The sequence below is a fragment of the Sceloporus occidentalis genome, unplaced genomic scaffold (assembly GCF_023333645.1).
Source record: "Sceloporus occidentalis isolate IW3139 unplaced genomic scaffold, rSceOcc1.0.p SCAF_121, whole genome shotgun sequence".
NCBI classification, from domain to species: Eukaryota; Metazoa; Chordata; class Lepidosauria; order Squamata; family Phrynosomatidae; genus Sceloporus; species Sceloporus occidentalis.
Genome location: NW_028317101.1, coordinates 1797692 through 1823879, shown reverse-complemented (window position 1 = coordinate 1823879; position 26188 = coordinate 1797692). Strand labels below are relative to the sequence as shown.

Below are 26188 nucleotides of genomic sequence, written 5' to 3'. Positions count from 1 at the left end.
CAGTCTAAAATTACTCTATGTATGCTTATTGGATGATTACATATACACACATTATATATTACATATATTACAAATTTATAATATGATGAACATTCATAGGAGCAATGGTCTAAGATGAAGACATGTGAGGAAATCCTGCACCTAAAGATTTAATACCATTCTTGCTGATTGCTATGGAAACACACCTGACATCAGAAGTCAACTGGCCAGAATGAAACAGACCGCTTTTTCTGCAGAATTAACTGTTGAGCTACCTACAACGCCTATGCTTCGTTGTTTAATGCATATTGCTCTTCATGAAGCCCCATGAAGATCTTTTAAATTCTGTTTTTCTTTCATGCAATGCTGCTACTTGAAAAGCGGAATCCTATTCCCACAAAGGTCATTCCCCCAAAGGACTTTCCAATTCCGCAGCCAACATGATGGAAAATAGCTTTGTGCCAAAGATCACAGGTTATGAAGTCAGGTGAGGGTGGGTATAATGAGAAGCCTACTGATAATACCGTATTTGCTCGATTATAAGACGACCCTGATTATAAGACGACCCCCCAAAATCTGAATATTAACTTAGGAAAAAAGAAAAAGCCTGAATATAAGACGACCCTAAAGGAAAAAAGTTTTACCAGTAAATGTTAATTCATGTAAACTATTTTTTTTAATAAAAGCTATGATTGAGAAAAATATTTTTTTTGTTTTTATTTCTTGTATTTTCCAGCCTGTCCCCCAGTTACGCACATCTGCCCCCAGGCTTGCCACACCAATATGGCACTGTGGCCCATGATATGCCTTTTAACCCTCTATATGCCACTGTGCCCCATGGTATGCCTTTTGACCCCCTATATGCCACTCTGCCTCCAGAAATGCCTTATACCCCTATATCCCATTCTGGCATTGAGGGGGTTAAAATGCATATTATGGGGCAGAGTGGCATATAGGGAGGTATAAGGCATTTCAGGAGGCAGAGTGGCATTAAGGGAGTTAAAAGGCATTGTATAGAGCACTCTGCCTCCAGAAATGCCTTATACCCCTATATGCCACTCTGGCATTTAGGGGGTTAAAAGGCATATTATGGGGCAGAGTGGCATATAGGGAGGTATAAGGCATTTCAGGAGGCAGAGTGCTCTATTAAATGCCCCCTTAACGCCACTCCAGAAATGCCCAATGCCCCCATTTAACTAACACACACACACACACACTCTCTCCCCCCCCTCCCCTCCCCTCTCCTCTCCTCTCTCCCCTCTCTCCCCTCTCAGCCCTCTCTTACCGGTGCTTCCAGCCGGGGCAGCGGGTTGACGTCGCCTTCTGCTGCAGCCGGAAGGAGGTGGAGTTGGCAGCGGGGGTTTGTATGCGTCCGTCGCGTATACTTTCCCCGGCTGTCAGAGATCAGAGATCTCTGACAGTCGGGGAAGGTCTACGCGACGGACGCAGACAACCCCCGCTGCTAGCCACACCTCCTTCCGGCTGCAGCGGACGTTGTCTACGCGGATCGCGTAGACGTCAACCCGCTGCCCCGGCAATACAGCAGGAAGCACCGGTAAGTGTGTATGATGGGGGGGGGGGGGGTGAGACAGGAGGATCCAGGTCCCCTGCAGCGGTGCGGGGGATCTGGATCTTAGTCTCCTAATCAGACTCTATTTGAGGTCTGATTAGAAGACGACCCCGATTAGAAGACGAGGGGTATTTTTCAGAGCATTTGCTCTGAAAAAAACCTCGTCTTATAATCGAGCAAATACGGTATTTATATCAAGTGTGTTGTCAAACAGTTGGATGTTACCCTTAGTTTCTCTTTTTTTGTAAATCACTTGGTTAAGCTATTAGGACCACTATGATTTTATGAGGTAGGGGAAACTCACACTCCCAAAAAATCAAACAAGAACAAACTCATGGTTAGGTCTATTATTATTATTATCATCATTCTTATTATATTAATCTTTCTAGCTATACAGAGAAAAATTGCATACTTATGTATTAGCTCACTCTAAGGAATAAAATCAGAAGAAAGATATATAAGAGTGGATAGCATATAATACTGTTATGTATGTATATATATATATATATATATATACACACACACACACACACACACACACACACACACACACATACACACATATATATGCATCCTACTCCCCGATACGCTCAGACAGCCTCCCCTGCCAGCACTTCCCACGGGGGGGGGGTGCCGGCACGGGAGGTTGTCTAAGCGCATTGTGCGGACCGGAAGCTGTATACGCGTATTGCGTAGATGTCCCCCGCCGGCCCCGCAAGACACCCGGGAGTCTACTCCGGTAAGTTGGGGGGGGCAGAGGAAAACAGTGGCAGCATATCTCGGGGGGGGAGTACAGTGGCAGCATATCTCGGGGGGGGGGGAGGACAGTGGTAGCATATCTTGGGGGGGGGGAGACAGAGTGGTAGCATGTTTTTTTGGTGCTTTTTTAAAGAAAAAAACTTTTTCTTTAAAAAAAGCACCAAACTTTTAGGGTGCGGCCTATATACGGGGGCGGCCTATATCCGAGCCAATACGGTATATACATACACACACACATATATATATATACACACACACACACACACGTAGGTAACAAACAAGATAAACTGTTATTTATTGTTGCTGTCTCAATTCTGGTAGCACTCTCTAGCAAAAACAACAAATAACACAAGTGTCTCATGCACAATTGTTAGTGTGTACCATGTAAACAATAATTACGATGGTGGAGTTCCCACCCTTCCTAACAATTTCAAAGTAGTTTAATGATCAATTAGCCTTTTAAACTTGGATTAGCAAACACAATGTCCCATTGGAAAACAGGAGTGCTGGTTGTTGAGACACCCATGAGGCCATTTCCAGCTACAACAGTCATTTACAATATAATCAATATCCATACTGTATTTTCGATCCATTTGATGGACAGCAATGTTCTTATTTTTGAAAGAAAATCTAATCTATGTGACCCCAAACTTTTGAACAGTAGTGTTATATGCAAGCATTACAGCAAGTAAGATGTAAGTGTACCAGCGACGCCGTTATCACATCTGTCATATTGTACTTCCCCAATCTTTTTGGGCCCTTGAAAAGTAGTTTATCATGCTTCTATTGTATACATGCAAAAGGGTTCAATCTTTACACATCAGATAGAGGTGGGTTTAGACTAGATAAAGCATTTCAACTCACCGAGTTGTCCTTGTATTTTGAACTAACGTGACAAACTTCAAGAAATCTATCATTTATTAATGCATTAGTTACGGCAGATTGTTGTGGAATGAACTTGCCCCTGATACGTTTTGGAGTTAACATGTTTAAATTTATTGAATTAACTCAACCAGCATGTTCCCAACCAGCATGTTCTTGTGCCTTCTATTAAAACACCAAATATATAATGTTATCTGTATCTAGCCAGTTAAATGTTATTGTACATGAGGTGTTTTGAGACAGTGATCTGTTACGGATGGGTGACATGGTAGACGTTTTGTATATTACATTTGGTTTTATATATAGCGCCAGCAGATTCTAAGTTTCAGCTCTATTAAAGTTCTCTAAGTCTACGTTTGGAAATAATTTTAAGTGTCGCAGCTTTCTATCATCCTGTCAAACTAAAATTAAAGTTCTTTTGCACTGTAATGTTATATTAAGGTCATATATTCTGTTGTCTTTTTTTTTTTTTACTTTACTGAATCTCCTGTTATGTTATTAAATGATACTTTATCAATGATAAGAATAATGCAGTCAGCCTAGAATAATATTTGCACCACAATCAGAATATGAACTCTTTGGGGTAAACCAAAGATCTACTTAAATCCATCACTGCTAACCTTAGGTCATCTCATCTCTCTAAGTGATTTCTGTGTTAATATTGGGAGCATCAGGCAGAGAACATGAATTTCAATATAAACCAACATGACAGAGGATGCAATTTAATGGAAGCGGAGCAATATCAATTTTACCCCAGCCCTATCGACATTAAGGCTTTTATTAGAACGGATGTATCACTTACATGTTAAGTGCATCCATTGTTTGCCTTTCACTCGATGCACTGACAAATTGGTTAGCAAAAATATCATAATTAGAAACACTGTAGAAAATGGCATACACTCCAACTGCCACTTAGCAAGCATTATAATTTATTTACTCACTTAATCAAAAAAATGTCATGATAGCTGCTGCCGCTGATGTCAGTTTTTAATTTCAATGAAAGCACAGGGCATATGGAATTTAGATTTTTGTGTGTGAAGATTCTGTTTCCTAGAAACAGAGCCCGCACAGGCCTCTGGGAGATAAATGGAAATCACAAAGCTCGTTGTATCATGGACAAAGAAACAATGTCTAGAACTTTGATTTTCCTTGCTGGTCCAATCTCATATGGTGGTAGCATGGTCTACACAATCTTGGCATGGTGTCTTGGAGAGGCATGGTGTCTTGGAGAGGCATGGTGTCTTGGAGAGGCATGGTGTCTTGGAGAGGCATGGTGTCTTGGAGAGGCATGGTGTCTTGGAGATCTGCCACAGATAAATGCACGGTGGAACATATCATACAGACGCTGTGTTGTTCATTGACATACCTCCATTGTATAAATGGGCTGGTTACACTGAAGGTCTTATCAACTTATTGAGCAAAAGGGCACTGGGGTAAGCATACACCAAATCACCCCCACTCAGAAAGCTCTACCCTAGGTAATGTGGCACAGGAAGCTCACTGCACACACAAAGATTTGTTTACAAGGCTGGTTGTGTTTGGCTAACTGTTTAATGATCTACCTTAGATTACATATCAACACAAAACCATAGTCCTATACATTGCAGTAGATACAAGTAATCCTTACAGTTACAAGTGAACAGTTTAACCAGGTGTCTCCAGCCTGGCTAACACATTTAAGAGAACGTTTTACACAAAAAGTAGACTGTATCTTAAGTCTTAACTTCCCATTTAAAGGAAATGGTGACGTGCCCCAAAACTAGGCAGCACAGGCATTAAGTTTATTTCTCCGTTCAGAAGCCAGGGGCGAATACATTTATCGAGTGCTGCAGGCACACACTATGATGAGGCACTGGTGACTGAGTTAATGAATAAACCCAGCATTTGTCTATTTTGCCAAACTCTGACCGAAAAAAAAGTCGTGTATGCATTAAAGATAGATTGCTGATATGAGTTTTATACTCAATCTGCTCTACTTCATACATTTACAACAATCAGAGTATGCCTGGATAGGCACCTATGATCTAGGCGACTGTCATATTTTGTGCCCGTGCAATCAGACGCTGTGCTTACAGCGATGACAGGGAAGAGAAGCTGGATTTAACAAGGTCCCAAAGTAAACACTATCAATCAATAATAAAGCAATTCTTTATGTCTTCCCTTTACAAATCAGCTTTGATTAAATCCCAGAACACAAAGCATCTCTCGCTTCACAACTAAAAATGACTTTGCAACGACAGCTCCTGCGCTTGGTGTGAACAAACGAGAATTAATCCGACAGAGACTGGTGGGAGAATATGCCACAAAACAAGTGGTGAGATTATTGGACCAGCTTCCTATTACCGTATTTGCTTGATTATAAGACGACCCCCCAAAATCTGAATATTAATTTAGGAAAAAAAGAAAAAGCCTGAATATAAGACGACCCTAAAGGAAAAAAGTTTTACCAGTAAATGTTAATTCATGTAAACTATTTTTTTTTAAATAAAAGCTATGATTGGGAAAAATATTTTTTTTGTTTTTATTTCCTTGTATTTTCCAACCTGTCCCCCAGTTACGCACATCTGCCCCCAGGCTTGCCACACCAATATGGCACTGTGGCCCATGATATGCCTTTTAACCCTCTATATGCCACTGTGCCCCATGGTATGCCTTTTGACCCCCTATGTGCCACTCTGCCTCCAGAAATGCCTTATACCCCTATATCCCATTCTGGCATTTAGGGGGTTAAAATGCATATTATGGGGCAGAGTGGCATATAGGGAGGTATAAGGCATTCCAGGAGGCAGAGTGGCATTAAGGGAGTTAAAAGGCATTGTATAGAGCACTCTGCCTCCACAAGTGCCTTATACCCCTATATGCCACTCTGGCATTTAGGGGGTTAAAAGGCATATTATGGGGCAGAGTGGCATATAGGGATGTATAAGGCATTTCAGGAGGCTGAGTGCTCTATTAAATGCCCCCTTAACGCCACTCTGCCTCCTGAAATGCCTTATACCTCCCTATATGCCACTCTGCCCCATAATATGCCTTTTAACCCCCTAAGTGCCAGAGTGGCATATAGGGGTATAAGGCATTCCAGAAATGCCCTATGCCCCCATTTAACATACACACGCACACTTACCGGTGCTTACAATTTCCTGCTGTATTGCCAGGGCAGCGGGTTGACGTCTCCTTCCGCTGCAGCCGGAAAGAGGTGGAGTTGGCAGCTGGGGTTTGTCTGCGTCCGTCGCGGATACCCTCCACGGCTGTCAGAGATCAGAGTTCCCCGCGACGGATGCAGACAACCCCCGCTGCTAGCCACACTTCCTTCCGGCTGCAGCGGACGTTGTCTACGCGGATCGTGTAGACGTCAAACTGCTGCCCCGGCAATACAGCAGGAAGCACTGGTAAGTGTGTGTGGGGGGGGGGGGGGGAGACAGGAGGATCCAGGTCCCCTGCAGCGGTGCGGTGATCTGGATCTTAGTCTCATAATCAGACCTCTATTTGAGGTCTGATTAGAAGACGACCCCGATTAGAAGACGACCCCGATTAGAAGACGAGGGGTTTTTTTCCAAGCATTTGCTCGGAAAAAAACCTTGTCTTATAATCGAGCAAATATGGTAAGTGGTGCTGGGTCTGCAGACTTGGCGGACACAATAGGTTCACGTGTTTAATGAAAGCCATCTGGTAAGGGATTCAAACCTGTTCAGAGGTGCTACCTGCAGAACATGTGACTTTTCTTTCTGATGCTATACAGATTAATAAAGCAGGCACAGATGGTGCAGGTGGAACCCAACACACATTTCTAAAAGGATTCAGTGAAAATACCAGAGGTCATGGCAAGCAATCTGCATGTTACTGGTGGTGGGGTTGACATTTTTTTTCCTGGACATGTTTTATACACCTCCTATAGATCTATTGTGCAATATGCGAGATGTATAAATCCACAGAATTAAGTCAATTATCTAACAAGGCTTGTATATAATAGAGAAGCACCTAATAGGTGGTGGTCCGCAACATGTAAAAATTAGATATGTCCAGGGAGAAGTGGCATATAGGGTAAAGCTATTAGAAAACATTCAGAACCAATTATGTTCTGCATCCAATTACAGCGAGCAGTTGTGATGTGCTTCCTGCAATAAGTGTGTCATCTCTACATACTTTACCTTCATATATTTTGCAAAATGTTCTGTTCTTGTCAGCTGTATCTTTAAGATTTCCAATGCATCATTGGCCTTCATTTTTGATTGTGCTGAAATGGTTAACTTTGAGAAGGCATTGTAGATCAGAGTAGCCATAGATTGCAGCCCAAGGCAAATTCCTTACATTCCAAAGTTGAACAGCCCCAGTTCTTGTCAGCTACCTTTTCACTTCATTAATTTTCAGAAAGTCTACTGCATAATGAATTTCATGGATTATAAGGAACTATAGCATGCATGCATATCCTTTTGAATGGAAATAATGGTTTTTAACAATTAAGGAGGGCATGACTATTTGGGGTAAGAATTCCCATATAAAAAAGGGTTTATCTTTATGATAATAACATTTTAATTTAAATTTACTTTGTTCTATCTGATGTTAAATTTAAAATTGAAATTCGCTAAGCCTCTTGTGCAGAGTGTTTCTGTACGAAAAAAATAGCTGTTATGACCAATTCACTCCACTTTTATGCATGTGGCACATTTTCCTAACTAGATGGACAGAGGTTACCATGGAAACCAAAAGAAGGTTCCCACTGATTTTTCCACATTAACTTTCCCCCCTAGAATTGCTTGTTATAAAATATGACCCACTGACTATAATTTTTAGCATGAATTTTGTGACGAATTGTGGATTTTAGTACATGGGTTCTGTAGGACTCTGCTGCTTTAGAGAAACGTTTTGATCCTAGATAGTGATATTAGTTTAACCCCTTCAATCCCAGGGGTTTTTGGTACCTCAAAGCCCAGAGCAATTTTGCCATTTTTGGGGTATGTCGGTTTAGCGATTATTCTCTGTTCCTGTGAATAGTGTACCCATGTAAACTATATATTGTTTTTTCAAGGAGAGATAGAGCTTTCCTTTGATACCATAGTTGGATGATTAGCTGAAAATTTAGAATGAGAAATTTAGTAAAAACTAGCGAAGATTAGAAAAATAAAACTAATTTTTTTTTACATTTTCCCTCTGAATCCTCACAAAATTAGGTAAAGTGATGGAAAAGTTTATCAATTCAGGTGTCCTGATTTCAGAAATACCTAATTTATATAGATTTTCCAGACTTTTCCAGCACCAGGGAGCATACTATTAGGTGTACAATTTTGTATAATTTTTATGCCTATGACTTAACGGGTTTGGGGGTTGTGAACGGGGGCAGGAGGGTTATACTGGCTAGATGTTATGCTAGGGCAATGGGATGTAAGGTTTTTTTAAGAATTTTTTTATTATCTTTTTTTTATTTTTTTCTATTTAAGTTTTTTTACATTTTTTTGTATTTTTTATATTTTATTTTTTTTTTTTTACACAGTAATGGTAAGAGGTCCTCCTAGGGACCTCCTGAACATGCCAGTGATGTCACAGTGACATCACAGCTCACATTATAATTTTTTTTTGTATTATTTATATTATTTTAATGATTTAATATTTTTAAATCACTAACCGTTTTTTTTTTCTTCAGCTTTTCTGTTACAGGATGGGAGGGGGAGTGAGAGAGATGGTTTCTCACTCCCCTCCCGCGATCCCCCTGCACCGATCACACTGTGATCTCTATGCAGGTCCTCACAGACCTGCATAAAGATCGTAGCGTCTCTGTGCCTCATCGGCAAAGCCGGCTTCTGCTGTCAGTGGGGAGTCCAGGCTGTCAAACGACAGCCTGGTCTCCCGTGCAGCGGCAGGGATGTGTCCCTGACGCTGCACGAAGGGCTGGACGTACCGGGACGTCCATAGGGGTTTCTTAGTGGGCGTTTTTTGGACGTCCCGGTACGTCTATAGGGGAACTAAGGGGTTAATAACAAGATGTAAACTTCAGGTTACTGCCCGTCATGGGTACATAATAATAATAATAATAATAACCTTCCCTGCTGCTGAGGATCCCACAAGTCTCTGCTATAAGGAGCTGATTGATTCCTATGTCAGGCTGCCAGGTGTCTGAAGGCAGATGTGCTGCAGTGAGCTTGCCATGTGGTTCCAGTTGGATTACTGAATCCAGTATACAGCAGAAGGCCTACAGCTAGAGAATAAAAAGCTAAAGCTGCCAGACTGCACCAGATACAGATATCAGAGGAAGGTACTCAGGATTAGTTACAGGCATTGAGACCATCACTACCCATTTCAAGGGAAGTATTACCTCAATCAAGGGCCCCAACATCTGTGTGCACCAACGTTACCCCAGGGGACTGATAACTATACAAGGTTGGGTTCCTAATTATTTGGGGAGGCAGGTGATTTGAACTGGGCTTGATTTAGCTATATTTTGTTTGCTGTATACCTGTTGATATTATTGAAATGCTCTTGGTTCCTTATCTTAACTAATACATGAGTACATCTGTTTGACAATTTTACATTCTCTGTGTTTGAGTTATATATGTGTCCTAGTACACTACACTCTAATTTCCTGGAGTAATTACTAGGTGGAGGCACTGCCAAACGGTCATATTAACCCCTAACTCTCCACTATGCAGAGCCCAGGATCTCCTCTAGGAGCCAGCCAGGATGTACACACTATGATGGATGTCAGGCCCAAAGTAAAAAGTGTTACATATATATATAGCATTCCATATAATATTAACTCCCTATAAGGTATTAGGAAAAAGGGCAGAAAGCTTAACCCAATTCAAGCATTCACACAAACGAAATAAAAGTGGTTCTTCTATGCAGCAACAGCCTGCAGTAGGTTTTATACACTTAAGGAAATGTAATCCTCACTGTAATATTCCACTTAATCTGCTCTGAGCCATCACACTATGTAGAAGACTTCATTGTGTTAGCTGGGGCATGACCCATTTTCATGACCTCAAGGCACTTCAACACGAGAGAGGAACTAATTCTGTTGGTACAGAAATTTTTGAATTTGTACCAGAAATGTACTTTTTCACCAAACAAGTCTTTTTATTCAATCACTGCTGATTGTATAGACTGTTTCCATGTGAAATGTAGCTTTACCGCCTGTTCTCTCTATGAAGGCCATACGTTTGGGTCTGATCACTAAAGGGAGCGTTTGCTGAAGAAACCTGTCAGCGTTGGGCCTGAGTATTGGCTCATTCAATAAGGAAGCTGAAACCACAAACGTTCATGACAATGTAACCAACAAACCCCAATTCTCTCTGGATAAAAAGGACATGTCTGGATATGGGCCTAAGTGGCATTGCAACCATATACATAGTTTCAGGAGTTATGGCAGTGGACCATGGTCATTGAATGTCGTCCTCAAACTGATAAATGATAACCTGTGTGGTAGAGTACTCAGAAATATAATAATCTGTATTGCTTAGGCATGTGCTTCAAGGGCATTCCGTTATTATTATACTTTTGCGTAATTTAATTCAATTTAAGAAATTAATTAAAGCTTCAAACCTTTGACTATTCAATATCAGACACTTCATATTTTCTGCATCTCTAGGGTACCCTTGTACTTTACTTCCCCTGCCAAGCCCCTTTACTCCGCAGCTAACCATTTTTCCCCAAAGAACACACAGCCAGCATAAAATATGAGAATGTTTCTGCTCTCTACATATCATTACATCTAAAGGGCTGCTATTTATAGTTGTTCCTGTGTTAATATCCTAACACAGCTATAAATACATCGATGATTAAGTACTTTTTAAAATCCGATGTTGAAAATCATTTGGTTCTGAAAGTGTGCCAGGCAGCCCGGAAGTAGACGTCTATTAAAACCACAGGTGCCAACAGTCTTGAATATGCCAGAACAGTCCTAACAGCAGGGTTCATAACCCATCTGTCAGTTGTCCCAGCAACTATGCATGCCCAAATTGAGCATACTGTGAAATAATATGTGAAGTCAGAGCATTCCATGGATACAATGTAGATGGAATGGGACATTGCCCCATATAGTATAAAGTAACAAACCATACATGCACAAGGAAAAGGAAGGGGGGGATAAAAAAAATTCAGAAAACCAGACTAGTAAAACATTCAATTACACAGTTATGCTTTTATTTAAAACTGATGCTTCCCCTTGAGACAATGACAGGTTGCTGACGGATAATAAAGGGTGATTGTTCATTTTACTTTTGGAAACCGAGCAGCTATTTTCCTCCCCCAGACTTGGCACAAAACATCTCGACAACTGTCAAGCCTTTGAGTTCGAAAAACTGGATATACCGTACATGACAAGCAGATAGGAACTTCTCAAGAAGCATTCACGCACCTCCATAAAAATTTTTTCTAGATTTCTAAGGGCGTTATCTGCTTGATCTTGTAACATTATCATGAACAGTATACTGTAAAATGTCTTGTATTTCACAACCATGAAATCTCTAGACGTGAGGCAAAAGGGTAGATTTGTGGAAAGATCCAGGGGAACGGAGATAAAAAAGAAAAGGTTGGCAGACTAAGACTACAGATTTTTGCATGTTCCTTTGGTCCATTAGAGCCAGACAAGATGAATATAAAGAAACAGAACATTACAACTAAATAATGAGGATCCTTATTACACAGCGTGACAGTGGTCATCGACATTGTGGCATTAAAACCAGAAGTGGTTTACATGAATAGGAGACCTGCCAGGATTTATTGTTGACGCTAAGAGACAGTCTGCAAAGGTCTCACTGAAAGCAAACCGTTTCATTGAAATGGTATTACATATATACAAAATAGTCATTTTATTTTGTAGATCAGTAAATTCCCAGGATAAGATGTTAATTTTAAACCAGTTTATGTTTTTGAGGACTGTGATTTAATGCCTTTAAAAATAAAGCTCTCATGGGACAGCACTGGTTTCCAAAGAAAAGAATTAACTGCTAAATGTCTACAGGACGTTAGCTAAGAAAACACCATATCTTTTCCATTTACTAATGTTTCTCAAAGGGATGGAAACAAACAGAAGTGGCAAAAAGTTAAACATTCTGCCATTAAAAAAAGAGCATGGTTTAATCACAAATATTTCAAAGGGAGCAGCCATATGGTGCATGGTTTCAAATACTGGAAATGTTCATTAATAAAGAGAGGTTTTGGTTCTGTTATGAAGTATTTTTGCTTCGAGAACAAAACTATTAGATAGATTGCCACATTTTCATGAATGTTTGCTGAAACCAAGCTGTATCTGTAACACCAAGAGGTAAATGATACAATTTGATTAGCAATTTAAAGTACCTTTGCTGTTACATTAATAAGTGTACCTCCATGACTGTGTTAAATATATAGAATAAAGTATACAATGTCCCTACGTGGTACTAAAGGGACACTTTTTTTAAAGCGTGCAGAGAACATGCAGATTAGTCTTAAACAAATATTCCCATACCCATCACATTTAGTTCTTCTAAGGTGATCTGAGACCATTGAGAATTGTAGAACATTAGTTCCTCTGTAAGTACCTTAATATGCATTCTTTTATATATTAAAAGTATATTTGTTAACAGTATGCAGTAGAACAACATAGCTGAAAGCCAGGAAGAAGGAGCAATGCACAGAAGTGATTCTAATAGGGGGCAATCATCTGTACCTGCCCCAAAGGCCAGAAGGTGCCAGCCCCCTGGACCAACATCTGCTGAGTGAAGTACTCAAGGGATATTCTTGCTTTGGACATGCCACTGGGTATTCAAAAACGTAGCTGATATCTGGTCCCCCTCACAGCTACAACTAAGACATCAATCACACAGCAACCTTCACCGTACGGATGACAAGACAAACAGATAAATACAGGTGAAGAACACATTTTACACCTCAACGTCTTTACACATCTTAAGAACTACTTCCTCACTTCCCTGAATGAAGAATGGTGAATAATGTACAGAGAATGTATATGTATTAGACAGACATATCTGAATGATGGTAGAATGCTATTGCTTTTGAAAAAAAAGTCTAGCCATCGCTTAATCTGCCTTTGCAAACTGGCAGGTTGGAGAATACAGTGATCTCCAGCAACAAGAAGGTTAAAATGCAAGTATATGGCAAATTGATATAATTTATTCCACATCTATCAAAGAGAAGCTCTTATTACACTATTTGATGTGGATAAGCTAGAGAGCAATCAATTTCCCAGGCCTTGAAGTCAAAGGAAAAGGGCTTCTATCCTGTCTGGCAAAACACTCCCAGTGATGGGAACATTTTAATAAAGAATGAAAAATGCAGTGGAGATGCCATGCATCATAGGGATAATGTGACTGCCTCATAGCCACAGATACTGCCCCCAGCAGACTGCAAACGACAGGAAGAACTCCCCATAAAGCATACATCTTTCAGCGGGGGCAGGATTGGACACTTAATTCAATTGAAGCAGAATACAAAAATTGGAAAGGAATGAAATGACACTAATGAATAGAACATTCATAATGGTAACATACAGCCTGCTCAGCAAGAGTGGCTATGTAATGTCTTTAGAGAAATGAGTCTGCTTTCTTTTCCCATGGTAAATAGGTGGTTTATACAGAAGGAAAGGCAAATATTTTATCTAGATTAGAAAGGAACACTTTTCTACCTTATTAGCTGTACTTAGAATGAGGAAATAAACAGCTGGTAAATGCATTCACTTTAATTTACTCAGATTCAGCATTAATAGATGTTTATCAAGAAAATGCAAATCTCAATGAGCCAATAGCTTAAAATTAGCATTTGCCCAGTGTGATTATATACCAAATAGCCTGGCTGTTAGAACATTGTAGGTCTCTACCTTATCAATGTCAGAGAGCTATAGCGCACATTTAAACAGAATGGCATCTGGTTGTGGCAGTTGTGAATGTTTAAAGCTAGGGCATTAGCTCAAGAGGCAACCAGAGAACGGTACAGAAATCATAAGGGTTAAATAGATTTCATAGCACCAACAAATTTAAAGGATACAATGACCGCCCCATGGTTTGTTGGGTTACAGTACTTTGTGTGTTGTAGTATGTCGGACAAAACAAAGGACACTAAAGGCTAATGCTTTTTCATTTTTATATGTACTAGTTAATTAAACATGCAATCTTCAGGTATGGAAATGTTCTTCTCCCAATTAGTAAAGGCAACCAGGTTGAAGACCTCAGTAAACATGCAGGCCTGATTTGGGTCAGTCCTCTCTAATATAAATCTAAGGTTGACCATTGCCATTAGACACAAGGTTTTAAAGACACCTCATGCCACATTCAAAGGACATTCCTGAAAAACAGTTGCTGATATTAGTCTGGAGAGCCATTTATAAGGCTCTGGGGTTCTTGATAACTATCAGAGCCATAATTACAAAATGGTTGAGGACAGTAATGAATCTTTGTGGGAGTCGCTGTCCTGTCAAACTTTCTGAAACAGCAAATTAGAAAGAGAAGGAAATCACAAAAAAACCCAAAAAACTCCTATATCTCTATCCAGGGACCTGCTTGCCTCTCTTCCCTAAGCTAAGGTCAGCGTTCAGGACTCTACCTTAAGAAAAACAATGGGCAGGATTGATAGAGTTATAGGACATAAACCATTGCTCTCTATAAAGAGCACGTGTTTGCCAAAAACCACATGGATGTTCCTCAAAAGTCCTGAAGCAACATTCCGTGGACAGAGAGTCAAACAAGGAGACGTTACATTTAGTGAAAAGTAAATAATGCATTCCACATTAGGAACCACGGAAACAGCAATGTAAAGGTTTGAGAGCATTTTGCTGCATTGGGAACTGGACGATTTCCCATCATCATCGGCACGCAGAATTGTGCTGTGCAGTCAATAGAAGAATGCCAGGACATCTGGGCCATCTATAAAGACAATGATCCAAAAAACGGGAAAACATACAAAGAAATGTAACGTTTCTTGGTTGAAGAAATTTTAAGTTTTGGAATGCCCAAACCTTGACCCCCTTGCAGTACTGCAGCAGAACCCAAAATGATAAACTTATGCTTGAAAACCCCAAAAAGTAGATTTGGCATGAAGTAGTGGGCCATCATCATTCCATGGTGTTGTGAAAGATTGATCAATACCTACAATAAGTATTTTACTGCTGAATATTTTCCTACTAGGGGAATTGGGTGCTGTATACATTTCTTTAAAAAAGAAATGACAAATATACAACAATATATGTGTTTCCTCTTTCAAGTTCTTTTTTTATTTTTTTTTTATCAGATATTAGGTTTGGTTTTGAGGTCTGATAGTTTTCAGCGCCAAAAAAATGCAACGATGAAAAGAAATATCAGACAGGCAGTAAACACATTTGCAAATAAAACTGTATAATTTCCCACAAAATTGGTCATCTGCATTTATGACATTAAGCTTCTGTGAATTCTGCTGATTTCAAGCAGACATCCGTACTAAACAAAGCAAAAGGAGAGCTGTGGTGTCTGGCCTGTCCTTCTCATTCCTGCTGTTATATAAAAGATCATTACATATATGTATTAACAACTGTCATTATTAAATCACAGTTAAAGCTATGATGTTATTGTACCATATAATCTGTCTAGACAGCACTTGACTTATGTGGGATGACTCACGTCGCGTATCTTTTAGCTAACACAGCTTGTAATTATAGAAAGCCCTTATGACCCAAGAAAAAAAAATGAGCATGTCAGGACTATATAAAACACATAGTAACATATAAGTCATAACTCTACCAGTTGCTGGGCAATAAACCCACTTATCAGTGTCAGAAATTTCTTCAAGATATATTTTAACTGAGCAGTCGAGGCGTATCTGCTTATTTAAGAATCACTGTAAATGGTAATGTAGACAAGACTAGCTCACGTGGGGCACCCGTAGATATTTCAATTACAATTCTCCACTATCTACAAAAGTATTATTCTGTTTTTCTTTGGTATTGAAAAGAAAAAAAAAAAAAGGACATTTTGATTTATTTGCTTATTTGTTGCGTATTTTACATCCCGAGCAACTCCACAAGTATAAAATTGTTTGTGTGCAAATCACAAGAATAAATATCCTTGATAACTTGATATCGTATTACTTTTCCCCTCATTTAATTTTGTTGCTTCTTAAATTAGGTAGAAACTCCAACATTGGTAGCTTGCCTCTTTTAAGCTGATTTTGCATGATATCAGCCAAACACATCTTCTGCCTGACAAAGAACATGCACAAATATACCCACCACCAGCCAGCTCCAATATGAGCAAGAGTTCCTGCCACTGATTGGCTGCTCCAAGCACGAAAACAGGACAGTGGAGGAGGAGGTACTCTGCAGCTCTGAAGCTGCAGCTTCTCCTAACAGTTAGTGCCTTAATTCTTTTACGTCTATAGGTTAAAGCACTTACAAAGTACTTTGATTTGGTCATTAGTGGGACACTTTTGTCCTTAAAGGCGATTTAATTTAGTATATACATTTTTATTTCAGGAGTCTAGTAAAGGTGACGGAGGCCATTCATATATGACACAATAATTAGACAGAGGTATTCATATATGACACAATAATAAAAGAGACCTCAATCTCACGAATGGGAATACATTGTTAATTCATTAGATGTGCACATAACCATGGGCACCAATTACAGCTTCCATGAAGAAAAACATCTCTGGAGACAGATAACATCTGACAACTGTTGTAGGGATTGATGTTTCGTCTCTTTCATGCCATAATGGGTGTGAGACTATATCATCTTCAGAGTGTGAGACTATTTTAACACCCATAATGCATTACAGTGGCTGGATATAGTGCTGAGCTCATAGTGGTTTTAGCAGGTCATGTACTGGTGATGCTGTGATTTACATGTCTAACTAATTACAATGTGGCAGCCTTGAGAGCCTTAAATAACGCTGATGGCTACATGCCAAGGGACATGTACAAAAAAAGTCAGAGACACTTGGTAATAGGAAGCTACCCTGTTGCTATGCGCGGGAATCTCTCACCGACGCTGTCAGAATAGTAACTTGCTCGTTGCCGCTGGAAATCATGAATGGGTCTGGGCGTGATGTAGCTGCTATTGACAGAGAGGACGCTGCCCAATCCTTGCCATTCCCAACCCATTCCTAAAGTCACAGCAGTCCATCTCATTATTGCAATAGAATGTGGTAGTTACTAAATACTGCCCTGTTAATAAGCTTGAAGATGGAGTGGAAGCCACTACCCTTTATTATAGCGACCAGACAGCTACTTTAAGTGGGGACACTTATAAAAATAAATGTTTTATGCAGGGCTAAAGTGATAAGGGATTTAAAGGAACAGCATAGCCCCCAAAATGATATATTGTACTTTAATGCATGTTGGAGTGTGCATTCTACTGCATAAGTTAAAAAACAGACTTCTGTCTCACTCAGTTCCCTCCCCTCGCCTGCCTCTACTGAACTCAGGAAGTAGATTTTACGCACATGCTCAGTAGCACCCCCATTCAAGTCAATGGGAGCAACAGCAGCCAATGGCATGTATTCTAATAAAACATCAGTTCTCAGATAGCATACATGCGATTGGCCACTGCTACTCCTATAGATCTCGATGGGAGTGGTACTGGCCGTGTACCAGAGGTGTACGTACGAATGCTTCCTGCTTTCAGTAGAGGCAGAAGAGGAAGGAGTTAAATAATACAGAAGTCTCATTTTCAAACGTCAGTAATAATGAAAGCCTGAGCTTATTTGTTTAAGTTTAGGTGACCTTACGCAACAGCAGATACCTATATCCACGTGTGACTGTCCATAGATGCAGAACTACTTTGTGCCGGACCCCTGACTTGTCCAAGCTGATTGGGCTACTATTCTCGTTACCGCTTCACCATCATCAAGGGCTTCCAGTTATAGTAAAGTAGAGAGCAAACAGAAAGAAAGCAGTGAATTAATTCCTATTAATAAAGTTTGCTGCACTACTTAGGCAATTACACCAGGGTGTGAAAACCAGAACCCCCCATGCACGATAATACTTTGTGGTATTTTAAATGGGCCTCTCAGCTATCGTATGCATTAAAGTGCATTTAAAACCCATTTAAGTTGCAAAACCCATTTAATGCCAAACGGATAAGTAATCGGAGTATAAGACACAAAAGTGATACTTACTTGACCAGATGGGCATCACTTGGGAATTACAATATCCTTCACTATGCATTACACTGGGAGCACCAGAGAACATAAAGGATTAACAGAACCATTACACAAAGTCATGGATGGAAGGACCTCATGGATGGAACAGCTTCCACGCATGTAAATGTGTTCCTGTCACACATTCATACTTTACATATGAAGGGCAGCACAGATTAGTCGGTTGCATATATTCCCTGCAGGCATATTTCAGACAAATGTTCAACGCTAAGCATAAAACAGCCGACAGGCATTTTCCAAGGGCTTGTGGAACTACATCTCCCGTGATCCCCTGACAGTAATATCCAGCTGAGCATCATGGGAGTTAACATTCTGCAACAGATGGAGAGCTGTCTATTCACTTTCCTGTGCTAATCAGTTTCACTGCAATCCATAGCGGGGTATGCGAAGCTCTCCAACAAAACAGAATTCCAATTAAACATTTACTTTTACCCATTCAAAACAAGTCACAGCTAGTTTAATAGCTAAGTAAAGAGACACATTCCTTACATCGTTTTGGAAGAGGTTTCTGCCACTTGCCACTAGTTCAGATTGCTCTTGCAACAAATGTATTGATGTGCAAAAAAATAGACTTTTTGGGGAACATTTTAGAGATTGGGCAATTTTTTTAAATATTTTTTAACCTGTTTTAGAAATTATATCATGCAAAACATGACAGACATGTAGTTCCTCTTTAGAAAACAGCATAATTAATATAACGTAACCCACAAATAACATTACAGGAAACATAGTACCGTAGTTTCAGTATGCCAGAAAATGGATATGTTCTTCCATGGATGAGTAACTTCCATACTCATCTGGCAGAGAAGTAATTAACCGCTTAAGGACTAAGGGTAATTTTTTTTTTTTTGCCCTAAAGGGTTTTTAGCATCTATATTCAAGTATACAGTAATACAATATTTTAAAAAAAGTTTTACAGTGTTTACTAAACAAGTTATGCCTAGCCAGTGCAGATGAAAAAAATAGATTTATTTAGGTACTTGTCCTGATTTCAGATGCCATGGACATGGTAGGGTTAAAACTGGATCACGTATATACACTTTTTTAGTTTATGATTTTTTTACATTAAATCTATGGATCTGCACTAAGATATGGCCATTTAAACCTAGGCCAACCCTTAGTTTTAAATGTACCCATTGTACAGCGCTACAGAATTGGATGGCGCTATATAAAACATAATAATAATAAAGGAGGAAAAATAACTATTTATGGTAAAGGCTACTGTACATAGACTGCTGATCACTCTGTAATAAAGTGATCAAGCATCTAAAAATGATATTAAATATTTTGTCTTTAAATGGGTAACTACAGTCCTATTAGGGTAACAAATGGCAGCAGGTCACCCAAAGTTGAGCCTTCTCTTCTTGCAGTGCTTCGGAGGTCCTCACTGATGTCCTATAAGCACTGTGGTGTGACAAATGCTATGGAGCACCCATGAATCTATAGGTGACTTGTAAGAAAGCACATTGATGTCCTTCTACTGTGACCCTTGCCAGGTTGTCTCTGAAAATAAGTATTAGAACCAAAAACACAATCATCCGGTGTAGAATTTACAACACTGGCCAAATCGTGACAATATTTTTTTTACCAATCTGATAAAGCCTGCAACCATAGGGCAGGGTGACATGAGGTTGTGGGGGCAAATAAAGGTCAGGTTATTAGTGTTAGGGATAGGGATAGGCTGTGGGGTCAGGGAAAGGTCAGGTGTTTGTATATATATATATATAAAAAAAAGTGTGAAGCTCATGTAAATTTTTGCGCGTTTGCGCATGCGCTAGCGCATTGCCGCGTTTTTTATGGGTCTCGTGCTGCCGCGTGCCTGCCTCGCGGGCGCTTTGCGCTGCGCAAAGGGCGGGAAAATCGCCTATAAATAGGGCCATTTTTGAGGGGATTGTTCACTTACCTGGCGAACCGCTGAGCCGATACTACACTGACCTTTGAGTCTGGTGAGCAGTGGCGAGGTTGGTAAGCTGAAGACTCCATGGAGGAATTCATGAAGATGCGCCCTCCCACCCACCCTATATTATATTGTTTAGTTATGCCGGCTGGCAAGATTATGTGAATTTAGTCGGATGCCCTGGGCTTGTGCCAAGGGCTTGTTATGTTTATGTTACAATGGTTGCAAAGTTATTTCGTTACATTGGAAGTATGTAGGTTTGATAAACTAAATAAAAGCCACGGCCTGTTTCATCCAAGCATGGTGTTTGTGTTTATTTATCAATGTGTGGTTATTTGGTATGTGTATATATGTATAAGTATTTATGCTTAATGTCCCTTACAACCTCATGTCTTTTTGCTGCCTGGGTGTATGTCAAAGAAGACAACTCTGATTTTGTTGAAGAGCAAGCGCAGGCGTTGATTATTTGTAACAGAACAGAAGGTTAAAAGATCTTCCAAATCACATCCGCACAAACCCTGCCATCTCCTATGAGAAAGCTGATAGACATTCTAATTGTGTTGACAGTGAATTACGAACTAGTATACTCAGCAGTGTTGCAGAATGACCTATCTGAATAGTGGATATTTAAATAAACAAATAAATATGAGAGAAGTAGGGATTTTTCTTGGCAGTGTATGTTATGTTATATTGACAGCATTTGAATAAAATATATTATAGAGGAAATATTAGCCCAACAACCATGGTAACGAAATGAACAGGGACACAGCAAGAGACCTATGGTTTACATTTTGGAGAAACTGGGTTTGAAAACTGAAATAACCTAAAACACAGGGTTATTGGGGCAATAAAAACTTGATCATCAAGTGTCATAAAATGTAAAACCATTTGAGGACAACTACAATTGTATATACATTTGCCATGCCATTAAACCTGCCTCTAAAAACGAGGACATTATTTAATCTCAAACAATTAATGGTGATGGTATATGTGTTATGTTCATATGAGATTAATTAGATATCAAGGCTACAGCTTCTGATTTGTAATATAACATCAGAGATGGATACCATGGGGCTTCAGGCAGGGTGGTAAATCAGGACATCCCATCATACTGTAATATACAATGCAGAGGCCTCTCCACAAACCCTGTAATGGTTGCTGTGGCCCCTGACAAAACTCAAACATGGACAGGGGTCCCAGGCAGTAGCCTAGAATGTCCTACTGGCAAAATGGGTATTTTTATACATTATTATAAAGATGTATTGTTGAGTTTATTAGAGTTTTACATACAACACCAAATACGGTATTAAAAATGTATAATTCCAATATGTAAATTCCCGATTGATAAAAGCAGTAGGACAGAGATTTGTGCCATGATCAGTATAAGTATAATAAACCAATACATTAGAGTTTATATATATATATATTATGGTGCACAATAGCAACCAACAGAATGTATTCTGCCGAATAGCCCACATGCACTATTTTGCACCAGAATTTGTTCTTAAATATATAACTCCAGTGATGTTAATGCACATTACATACTAGACTATACATGAGGATTTGAAGTAACAAGGTGTGAGGTTTGGCTGGGATAAGCATAATTGCTGTCAATAACTCAATACCACTGAAATGAACTGTGAAAGAAGTTATTGTAGAACTTAATGTTCATAGCAGATTAATTAAAAAAAAACAAAAAACACACTATGATTGTGAACTCACGTCCAAATAGCCCCAAGGGAAGGAGTATCTCTGATGATCTAACACCATGTGTAAATATGCCACACCTTGGCCTCAGGTTAGTTATTATACAATGAAGCAATATGCAGATAGTTACAAGTGGAAACTAATGTGACTACAAGCTCTGTGTGCCATTATGTACAGGAAGGGGGTATTTTGCTAGAGCCCTGGCAGCTAATATTTGGGCTCATCAGCAGGAAAATGCATTCATTCTAAGATAAGTCAACAGCCCTGGGGACAAATAATTTTTATGTTTAATCCAGAAACTTAAGAAATAAATATTTCTTAATGTATATGGAGAGCGTTTCCACATACAGCTGAACAACACCACCTCTTAATCATCCAGATACCCCAATGAACCAGAAGAGCATTTGCACATACATGCAATCTCATATGTGGCACTGGGCACCCAGCAGCAACCAGTCAATGATTTACCCCGCAAACAAAAAAAGGTTTTTGACACTATCCAGTGGCAGGTGGTCACCGCCATTATATGCAGTTATATTATAATTCTTAAAAAGTAATTCTATATAACCACCTATGCTACTTACAAAAATGTGTGTCTGCTCAGATACATGTTTAGTGTAGTGATCAACACTACACCACACACACTAATATATATATATATATATATATATATATATATACACACACACACAAACATACAATGCATGTATGTTGCACTTACTGTGTACATGAGGTGAATGCCCTTATATTTAATAAATCGTGTATGTAGAATGAGGTGAGCAGCTGGGGTTGTAACATGTAATCCTTGAATGATGCAAGACATACTTGATCTGAATCTGCATACATGTACATGACATGGGAAGATAGGAAACATTCCTACTAGTGTTAAGCCGTTCGATCGCGCATGTGATTAGCTAGAAACATACAGCTCTTGTTTTACATATAAATGGTGGAGTTAAAGCGCTCCGATCATTATGTGCATATTGTGTGATATTTTAGCTTACAATCAGGGAGAGCTGAGCCCAGGCACAGCCTATTACCTAGCATGGAGAAGATGAAATCTTTAGCGGTGTGGATCTCCAGGGCTCTCTGGTCATCGTATTCCCTCTGATCATGCTTGCTGAATTCCACGATGAGTTTGTTTAATTCCTCTATCCGGGCTCCAGATCTAAAATCCAGCTCGGGGGGAGCAGGTTTGCTGCCTCCCCCTACACAGCTAGGCTTGGTAGGGATGGGAGCCGCCATCTTCACGGTTCCACAGGCAACAGGATTATGCGAGATCGGCCCTAACTCCTTCCTTCCCCTCCCTGGGATAGCAGGAGATGGCTGTGTGTGTATGTATGTGTGAGTGAGAGCGTGTGTGTGCGTGAGTGTGTGCGCGCTAGTGCAGCAGGTCCCCGGAGCTCAGCGGCTTCTCACTCTCCCTCCGCACAAAGTGGAAACAATGTGACACCGAGCAGCTGGGAGAGCATTCAAAAATCTGCACAGCCACAGCAGCACTTAACTCCTCCTGTGCCACAGGGGGCTTAAAATCCCCATTCCAAGCCACTGTGTCTGGCTGCAGACCTCACATACCTTCAAAATATCTGTTACAAACGGGGCCAATAGTTTATATGGAAATAAAATATATATTTTATTATATATATATGTATATGTATGTATATATATATATGTATGTATATTCTATCTGTCTCTGACGGGTTTCTTAGGTAGTGGTGTTAAGTAGTAGAATTTGTAACTTCAACTTATCGTGTGTATTTGCCTGTTTTTATTTTGACACAATTCCTTTCAAATTCAATGGAAAATTGTTACAGAAACACAAAAGGTAATATTTATGCGATCAAATGCTGTGTGTAAAACCCATACTCACACCGCAAGGAGCTATAGACATGGAAGAAACCCATCCTCTAGAGTGTAAGCTCCTTTGAGCAGGGCCTTCCTTACCTGCTGTTGCTGTAAGTCAGTGTTATTTTATATACTACTTATGTCCTGTTTACCCATTGTACGGCACTACGGAATATGATGGCGCTATATAAAACAATAAATAATCTAAACCCACACAAATTACATATGACTGTTCGTTTAAGGCCTTCTTTGTGACACTGCTTTGGTCATGTCCCTTTAACGTTTGCCTATGCCTTGTAGGCCCCTTTCTACTATATATATATATATATATATATATATATATATATATATATATGCGTATGGTGCCATGATGGGGTTCCATCATGGGATTCTTTCTTATGTTAACTAGTAAGACCATTTAGAAGAGGGGGACACCAGAAACATGGCTCTAGTCAATTTGGGGGGGGGGGGGAACAAGTACATACCCAACACTAACTTATATATATAAAACTAGGTGATTTAAGGCAATGTTGTGAATGTGGACAGCCTCCACAGCGATCAATCGTTTCTGCCCATTGGTCTACATTAACCGATCTATATAGATATGGCCCATTGAAGTGAATACGTTTGTAATGTCCACAGGGGACTAGTTTAGCTCATACTGCTCTGTATTCTTCGATTACAGGTAGTTTTTACACCCATCATATGTCAAGTAAGTTTTATCCATTGATTCTTCAGTATGTTGTAAATGGGAAAATCTACTCCACTGGAGTAGTTTTATTAAAGTGGAATTCCCATAGAAGTCTATTACTAGCAGCTTTTAAAAATAGCATTGTTGCCATATAGTGCATATATATTATATTATTATATTATATTATTTATAGTTATTGTTTTATATAGCACCATCAAGTTCCGTAGCACTGTACAATGGGCAGACAGAACATAACAAGTTGTATATAACATAACAATTTGACTTACAGAAACAACAGGTGAGGAGGGCCCTGCAGGGCCGGCCCAAGACAATGTCCTGCATGGGGGGAAGTGTGAAATGTTTCCCCCCCCCGGAAATAAAAGTGCTGCAAAAACCGGCCCACATCCATTATGTTATGTCATGAAAGTTAAAACTAAAATTAAACTCATCAGGAAATGAGAATTTATATGCAACAGTACCTTGTCTGTATGCAAAAGTTTATGAAATACCATTGCGGGGTGAAAAGAATGGGGAAATCAAACTATATTATGTCCAAGCTCAGCCTGGAATTAACCCAACTCAATGTATAGAAATAATATAATAATATATTTTTTTTTTTAAAGAGTGAGAGCTCACCCATGAGGATCAAATATCTGTCACTGCTGGCCGCCGTTGTAATTGGTGTCAGCTCCCGGGAAAAACGCGCCCAGGCTGCCACGCGAGGAGAAGACGTTCTGCGCAGCGCATCGTGCATTAAACGATGCTTACTATATATATATATATATATATATATAGCCACCATCAGGCATTTTGGGGCCCAGAAAGGATATATGTGCATGGCCCCCAATCAGCATTACAACCACACTCCATGTTCTATAAACCCACTTCTTTTTCCCAGTTCTGTTTCAATTTTCCTGTCCCTCCACTGTCCCTACCTCTCCTCTCCAGTCTGTCTGGCTGGGTTTCCTATCTACCTTAACAATGAACTAATGGTATATAATGATGATGACAATGATGATGTCTCCTATCACTCTCCCTCCCTTCAGTGTCCATACCCTCTGCTTCCTACTCCCTTCAGTGCCCATCTCCCCCCACCTCTGTACCCCTCTACCCCCATTCCCAACAGTGTTCGTACCGCTCTGCCTCACTCACCTTAGTGTCCATACACTTCTGCCTCCCCACCTTTCTATAGCCCCTGTCTTCTACCTCCCCACCTTTGTGTCCACACCCCTGTTTTCATACCCCTTTGCCTCCCTCCCTGCAGTGGCCTTATTCATTTGCCTTCCTCCCGTTCCCCAGTGTCCATACACCTCTGCCTCACCAGCCCTAGTGTCTACACCCCCTATCCTCTTCCTCCCCGCCTTAATGTCCTTGCCCCGTTTTTATAAACCTCTGCCTGCCTTCCCCCAGTGTCCATACACTTCTGTCTCCATCTCCCCAGTGCCCACCGCCATGTGCCCATCCTTCCCATGCCAAAACCTCCCATTGCTGCGTGACAAGCAGGGATTAACATCAAGAAGCAATGCATGTGATGTCAGTGTGAACGTAGAAGAATTGTCAGCTGATGACATGGCTCATTGCGCCTGCGATAATCAAGAAAGTTGGTCACAGAGGGCCTCTGCTGTTCCATGAGGGAGCCAGGGTCCTAACTCCAAGCATTCCCCCTGGTGGAGGCCGTATATATATATATATATATATTATACAATGTGTGTGGGCTAAACTAACTGATCCAAAGCAAAAT

General features: G+C 40.0%; 1 protein-coding gene across 1 annotated transcript in view; it reads right to left on the bottom strand.

The window, feature by feature from the left end:
• LOC149282205 (nucleotidyltransferase MB21D2) overlaps positions 1–23156 on the bottom strand; it is a 51068-nt gene extending 27912 nt beyond the window's left edge. Inside the window, exon 1 of the mRNA XM_089498535.1 lies at positions 22952–23156. Within this exon, the coding sequence (XP_089354661.1) occupies positions 22952–23156 (205 nt within the window). The remainder of the gene's footprint in view (positions 1–22951) is intronic.
• Between the last annotated feature and the right edge of the window lie 3032 nt (positions 23157–26188).